Below are 7,523 nucleotides of genomic sequence, written 5' to 3' on the forward strand. Positions count from 1 at the left end.
TGGCAAGGACTATCCTGTCGGGGGAGATTACCAAGGAAGGAATTTGAGGTGGGTGCTAATTCTCCGATATACGGGAGAGAGCATCCGCCTTTCTATTCCTTGTGCCAGGTCGGTAAGTAATTTGGAAATCGAATCTCCCGAAGAAAAGACTCCAACGAACCTGGCGGGCAGAAAGTGTCTTACTTGTCTGTAAGTACTGCAAGTTCCGGTGGTCAGTATATATCGTGATGGGATATTTGGTGCCCTCTAGGAGATGTCTCCAGGTTTCTAGAGCGCATTTTATGGCAAGCAGTTCTTTTTCTCCCACAGGGTAGTTGTTTTCAGCGGTGTTAAGGGATCTAGAGAGAAACGCCACTGGATGTAACGGTTCCGAGATGGAACTCTTTTGGGAGAGAATAGCTCCTATGGCTACTTGAGATGCGTCTACTTCTAGTACATAATGACTGTCAGGGTTTGGCAGCTGCAGTATCGGAGCAGATGTGAACCTTTGTTTTAAAGGAGTCAAAAGCAACTTGAGCATCATTTGACCAATTATATTTCACTAACGGGCTGGTTAGTCGTGTAAGCGGTTTGACCACCGCCGAGAAGTTCCTAATGAACTTTCTGTAGAAATTAGCGAACCCCAGGAACCGCTGCAAGGCTTTTCTGGACGTAGGGGCTGGCCACTGGAGTATACAATCCACCTTGGCCTGATCCATCTGAACTCCCTGGGGAGAGATTACATATCCCAGGAAGGATATGGTCTGCTTCTCGAACACGCATTTTTCCACTTTTACGTATAAGGAATGGGCCCCGAGTCTAGCGAGAACCCACCTCACGTGCCTTCGGTGGTCCAGGAGGTTGTCTGAGTAGATGAGAATATCATCTAAATAGACAACGAGGCCGGTATCCAAAAGGTCTCCAAAAATATCATTAATGAAGGCCTGAAACGTGGCGGGGGCATTACATAGGCCAAATGGCATCACCATATACTCAAATAAGCCATAGCGTGTTCTGAAGGCGGTTTTCCACTCGTCTCCCGTCTTAATGCGTACTAGGTTATAAGCGCCTCTGAGATCTAGTTTGGTATATATATGAGCTGCCTGTAACCTTTCAATTAGTTCTGGGATAAGTGGTAAAGGGTAATGTTTTTTTACCGTGATCTTATTCAGGCCCCTGTAATCTATAATGGGCCTAAGGCTTGAGTCCTTATTCTTGACAAAAAACATCCCTGCCCCAACCGGTGACGTAGATGATCTGATGAACCCCTTTTGTAGGTTCTCCTCCAAATACTCTTTCAGATGCTCCAGTTCCGGCTGGGATAAGGGATATATCCTCCCTGTTGGTATGGCTGCTCCTGGTATCAACTCAATCGGGCAGTCATATGACCTGTGAGGAGGGAGAATTTCTGCGTTCTGTTTACTGAAGATGTCAGAGAATTCATTGTAACAACTGGGAACCTGAGTTAGGGAAACTTGCATCAAAGGGTTAATTGGGTAGCAAGTCTCCTTACAGAAGGAGGAATCAAGACTGACACCCCCTGGTGTCCATAATATCGTTGGTTTATGTAGTCTCAGCCACGGCAACCCCAGGATTACCGGGAAGAGAGGAGAGGGAATCACATCGAATGTGAGATATTCGGTGTGGCTCCCTTCACAGGTAACCAGAAGTGGCTGAGTCTGGTGACAAATAAGGCCTGCAGAAGAGGTTGTACCATCTATGAAACTTACAGAGAGCGGTGTTAATCTTTTTGAATGTGGTATTTTATTTTGGGACACAACATGGACGTCAATGAAATTGCCACATGCCCCCGTATCCACCATGGCTCTAGTCGTCATCCGCTCCTGGTCCCACTGTAGGGTAAGAGAGATGTATACGTAATGAGTGGATTGAAGGCTAGGGGGAGACATTTTGCAAATTTGCACAGTCTTACCTCCGGTCCTTCTGCTAACTACGGGGCAGTGGTCCACCGCATGCTGTGGGGAAGCGCAGTAGAGGCATAGGTTGCAGCTTCGCCTGCGGTTCTTTTCGGTCTGGGAGAGGGGCCCCCTTATGGCCCCGATCTCCATTTTCTCCTCCCTTGGGGGGCTGGCTCTCTGGGGTGAGAGATAACTGCCCGAACTGCGTTCGGCACGTCTCTCCTTCAGACGTCTGTCTATAGATATCGCTCTCTGTATGAGGGCTTCCAGTGAATCGGACAACTCCGCCCTAGCAAGCTCATCTTTTAGTGTCTCTGAGAGACCCAGTCGAAACTGTTTCCGGAGACCGATATCATTCCACTGTCTCCCTGGCCCATCGTTGGAATTCGGCTATAAAATCCTCTACAGGACGGTTCCCCTGTTTTAATGTCCGGATGGCGGATTCTGCGGTGAGCTGCTTGCTGGCGTCCTCGTAGAGGAGGGACATGGACTCCAGGAATAGTGTGTAATCATTCAGAATAGGGTGGTCTTCCTCTACGTAGGTGTTGGCCCAAGCCCTGGGTTCTCCTTTAAGATAGATCAGGGTCAATACTCTTACCCTGTCTGTGGGGTATGTACGGGGTCAAAGGTCAAACATTAATCTACAGGAGTTGATGAACTCCCGATACTTCCTCCGGTTTCCCGAAAATGGTTCGGGTGGACAGACCTTAGGCTCGGGTCCCTCTCTTGGCACTGCTGCGTTCAAAGTAACTGTTTCGCGTAACTCCTGATTTTCTAACTGCAGCTCTTGCACGGTTTGAGTTAGGTTTTCCACTCTCTGCGTAAGAGTGACTATATGGTTGGCAAGCTCCGCTGGATTCATTTTCCCTTTGGGTTCCACTATTCTGTAACGTCTATGTTGTGCTGTATGAATCTCAGCTGCGGAGTTTACTAAATACAGGAGAATTTCTTAGGGTATGGTTTCAGGGTCGAGCTCCAGGCGTCACTCTCAAACTTAAGCGGAGAGTTTGGAGCTCTACCATCATATGCCGCAAGTTATATGAAAATTAGATGTGACACACGAGTTGCCCCTGGGTATTACCGCATACCAGGGTTACAACCTCTTCTGTGTGGTTTAAGTAAGTTCAAAAAGATTCAGTAACTTCCAGTGATGATTAACAAACAAAGAAATGTAGTAACACTTTCCCTTTAAATGCTGAGCTCAGGGTTCAATAAGGAAGTCCTTTTAGAATTAGCAGCAGAGTAATTCAATCACTACAGTCAGTACTAGCTGGGACAAACTATCCCAGACTAGTCGATATTTGCTGTCTTTGTAAGTGGGGAGTCCTCTCAGCATTTAGGTCCTACGGTCCTGTTCCAGGCATCTCCAAGTGTCAGCTGGCGTTCACTTGCAATAGTGGAACGCCATACTGATCTTCCTTCCGCCCTTTTATGGGGAAGGAGTGTGGGTGGTGCTACCCACGTCATAGGGCCGCTGAGTTCCACGCTGGAACGCATCGGCAGATTACTTCCGTCTTGCGTTCCACTGCGGAGTGCGGCCGCGATCGTTACACCCGGCTAATCAGGAAGCCAGGTGGCAAGTCATTACACGCCACCTAGCTTCCTTAATGGGACTTCCAGTATCGGTATTGGCGAGTACCGGAAAAAAAATATCGGTACTCGATACCGAAAAAATGGTATTGGTGCATCCCTAGTTGTCACTGAAGTCTATGGGGCCAAAACGCACCAATAAACACGCTTGTACTATTCTTTCCAGTGAGCAGGTGTGAATGGGGCCCCATAGAAAAGAATCCTCTTGTAGTGTTTTAACCTTGGGCAATGTATATAAATGGCACAGGTGTGAAGGTGCCCCATAGAAAAGAATCCTCTTGTAGTGTTTTAACCTTGGGCAATGTATATAAATGGTGCAGGTGTGAAGGGGCCCCATAGAAAAGAATCCTCGTGTAGTGTTTTAACCTTGGGCAATGTATATAAATGGCACAGGTGTGAAGGGGCCCCATAGAAAAGAATCCTCTTGCAGTGTTTTAACCTTGGGCAATGTATATAAATGGCACAGGTGTGAAGGGGCCCCATAGAAAAGAATCCTCTTGCAGTGTTTTAACCTTGGGCAATGTATATAAATGGCACAGGTGTGAAGGGGCCCCATAGAAAAGAATCCTCTTGTAGTGTTTTAACCTTGGGCAATGTATATAAATGGCACAGGTGTGAAGGGGCCCCATAGAAAAGAATCCTCTTGTAGTGTTTTAACCTTGGGCAATGTATATAAATGGCAGGGGTGTGAGCAGGGCCTAAGATGTAAAAAGTTTATTATAAATCATGACCTAGTTAAATAAGACAGCCGGGCAACTAACATTCTCCAAAAAAGCCCAGTAAGAACAATCTTAGGGCTGCTGGTGTGCCTGGAACAGTGCGAGATCATATGCATCGCACTGTTTCTATTTTTTTTGTTAGAACTTTATTGAAATGTCACAAGTGACATTTCACTAAGTTCTATAGGCACACAGCGGTGTGATACAGTTGTACAGCGTCTCACTGCGGAGTGCTGAAACAAAATACTGCATGTGGTAATTATGTTTTTCAGCACCGCCAAGCCCATTCATGACAAGGCAAATTGCCTCTCTGGAGCTGGGGCTGCACTGGAAGAAAAAAAAAACAGCCCGAATGCATCTGGTGTAAACAGGCCCTTAAAGTGTATCTGCAGCTACAGTATGTTTTCACTTGGATAGAGTAGGGAAGAGTTAGCACCCCTGTCAGGATTTTGATATCTTGGTTTGTTCTGGTGATCAGTGTCACCGGGCTAAAAATTGATAGGAAATTCAACATTTTACGGTTGTCACCAGAACAGGAATAGAGGGAACTTTTCCAATGGGGACACCAGCTCCTGTGACAAAATACATTTGGAATTCCTTATATGCATGTTTTATTCCTGTGTGTGATAAAACAAGAAGGTCAGCGTGACAGCCGAGGAAGCAGCATTTGTAAAACAGGGCGTTGCCCCCTTGTTTTCTCCAGGGGGGTCCAAGTTGCCCCCTGATCTCTTCGCTACAAGTACAAGTTGCCCCCTGATCTTTTAGCTACAGGTAAACGTTCTCCACCTGATTCCCCACCCAAACAAGTTGGCCCCGATCTCTTAGCTATGTCCTCTGATCTCTCAGCCGCAGGTACAAGTTGACCCCTGATCTCTTAGCTACAGGTAAACATTTTCCACCTGATCCGTCACCCAAAAGGTACAAGTTGCCCCCAATATCTTAGCCACAGGTACAAGTTGCCCCCGATCTCTTAGCCACAGGTACAAGTTACCCCCTGACCACTTAGCCAGAGATACAACCTGCCACTTATCTCTCAGCTACACATGTAAGCTGCCTCTGATCTCTAAGCCACAGGTCCAAGTTGCCCCCTGATCTGTCAGTCACAGGTCCCAGTTGTCTCCTTATCTCTTAGCTACACGTGCACGTTTCTCCCCTGATCTCTCACCTAGGGGGTACACTTGTGCTCTGATCTCTCAGCCACAGGTACAAGTTGCCCCCTGATCTTTCATTTCAGGTACAAGTTGCCTCCTGATCTTTTAATTCAGGTAAAGTTGCCCCCTGATATTTCAATTCCGGTGCATGTTGCCTCCCAATCTTTTAATTCAAGTGCAAGTTGCCCCCTGATAGTTTAATTTAGGGTTGCCTCCTGATCTCTCAGTACAGGTACACACTGACTCATGATCTCTTAGCTACAGATACAAGTTGTCCTCTGATCTCTCATCCACAGGTGCAAGTTGCCCCCCAATCTTTCAATTGTGGCACAAGTTCCCTTCTGATCTTTTAATTCAGATACAGCTTGCCCCCTGATATTTCAATTCAGGTCCATGTTGCCTCCTGATCTTTCAGCTACATGTACAAGTATTCCCCTGATCTCTCAGGTATAGGTCCAAGTTGCCCCCTGATCCCTTAGACACAGGTCCAAGTTGCCCCTTGAAACCTCACCTTTCCCAGCAGTCTCCATCGGGCTCTCGCAGCTCCTGCTCTGACTTTACCAGCATCCTCCTCTTCTGTACTCCGCACAGTGGATGTGCAGGACCTCTGTCCATGTTCATCATTCTGCTGCCCCCCGCCAGCTTCCCCCTCAAGCTCCATGTCACCCGGCGAACGACTTTTAGTTTTTAATTCTGCCCGCCCGCCTGTCAAATTGTCACCAGCCTCTTCCGAAACAAACAACACGCGAGCCGGTCTTAGCCACACCCCTTACTTCTACCAACCAATCGTGTGTCTAGTATTCACTATTTCCGGAAGATGAAAGCTCGGCGCAGTGAGACGTCATTGCTGTGCGCCAGGCGGCATACCCACGTGTGGTGTGTACCGGTGGAGCGTTCTGTGACAGGGCTGTTTCAGCATCGGTTCGGAAGGGCAGCCGGGCACATTACTGGCTTCCTGCGACTGTGAGATTCCATACATCACAGTGTTCTCCATATTAATTTCCCTTTAGTGGGATGTAGTGTCCACTGCAGCTGTCATAATACTGGCATGATGGATTGCATAGCACTAACAATGCCGTAGTACCGTATAAGGGAATACACGGAGTAAATATGTGCCGGAGGAATATGAAAGCTGTCTTGTGTCTCTTGTGACATGGCTGTCATGCTGGTCCAGAGTATTTAGTATTTTCTGGGCCACTGACCTGTACATGCGGATCAGAGGTTCTGACAGCTTGGGTTAGTGTCCCAAGAGCCCTGAATCCAAAGAGAGCCAAACAACTAGTAGTTTCAGGAGAGGGTCAGCAATCGCAACCCCACTTATTTTAGTACAAGCCTTTAAAGTGAACCTGTTCTAATGGCTGATGTCCTGTTTGAGGCTCCTAGGGCTGCTGCTGACCAACTCCTGCCAGTTTGTGGGGTGCAGCTTGATGTAAAATGAGGTGGCGACCTTGGACGAAGCACTATTAGAGGTGAAGAATAGCAGCACCCAGTAGGGCTTTGGAGCCTTTGTTACAGTTAACAGCGTTCCTATGAAATGCCCTTCTGGAAATGTGAAAATCCCCCCACAGTAGTGCTACAAAGGTCGTTTAACCCTTTCGCTGCCAAGCCCTCTGGAACATTTTTCAAATCAGCTGGCCAAGCCATTTTTTAATTTTCTGCAATTTTTTCCTATTGATTTGATTTTCAACTGCTGCGTTGCTAGCGTTTGTAAAAGACCCCCCAAATCATATATTTTCTGAAAGCGCAGGCCAGGTAGAATAAAAAGATGGTGATACTAAATTTATAGGCCCTGTGATAATTGCACAAATGTTTCTCAAATTAATATTAAACCGATAAAAATACACAATTCAATTGTTAAAACACACCAAAATCAGTATCCGTGCACAAAAAAAATTATTTTCTGACTAAATCTAAAAGATAAAACTGTATTGAGTTAATTAATAACAAATATTAGCAATTTGTAATTGCGCCTTTTTGCGAAAAGGTAAAAAAATGAAGGTATGCAAAACTGTAAATAATCGACTTATGTAAAAAATTGTTTTGGTGTTTGTGTTGTGATAAAATGATACAGGTGTATATTTAATTGCAACACAAGGTATCACAACGCATGGCAATGAGTCACAAAGCTTTGCCATGCGCTGCCACAGTTAATTTAATGGTTTTTT

General features: G+C 46.3%; 2 protein-coding genes across 2 annotated transcripts in view; one reads left to right on the forward strand and one right to left on the reverse strand.

Annotated features, from left to right (window-relative positions):
• The window catches only part of CAMKMT (calmodulin-lysine N-methyltransferase), a 334,629-nt gene extending 328,610 nt beyond the window's left edge, over positions 1 to 6,019 (reverse strand). The window contains exon 1 of the mRNA XM_018576285.1: positions 5,870 to 6,019. Within this exon, the coding sequence (XP_018431787.1) occupies positions 5,870 to 6,019 (150 nt within the window). The remainder of the gene's footprint in view (positions 1 to 5,869) is intronic.
• Positions 6,020 to 6,175: 156 nt separating this feature from the next.
• The window catches only part of PREPL (prolyl endopeptidase-like), a 29,197-nt gene continuing 27,849 nt past the window's right edge, over positions 6,176 to 7,523 (forward strand). The window contains exon 1 of the mRNA XM_018576286.1: positions 6,176 to 6,321. Coding sequence (XP_018431788.1) covers positions 6,176 to 6,321 — 146 coding nt within the window. The remainder of the gene's footprint in view (positions 6,322 to 7,523) is intronic.

Source organism: Nanorana parkeri, unplaced genomic scaffold (genome assembly GCF_000935625.1).
Source record: "Nanorana parkeri isolate BGI_ZX_2015 unplaced genomic scaffold, ASM93562v1 scaffold63, whole genome shotgun sequence".
In the NCBI taxonomy this organism is placed as follows: domain Eukaryota; kingdom Metazoa; phylum Chordata; class Amphibia; order Anura; family Dicroglossidae; genus Nanorana; species Nanorana parkeri.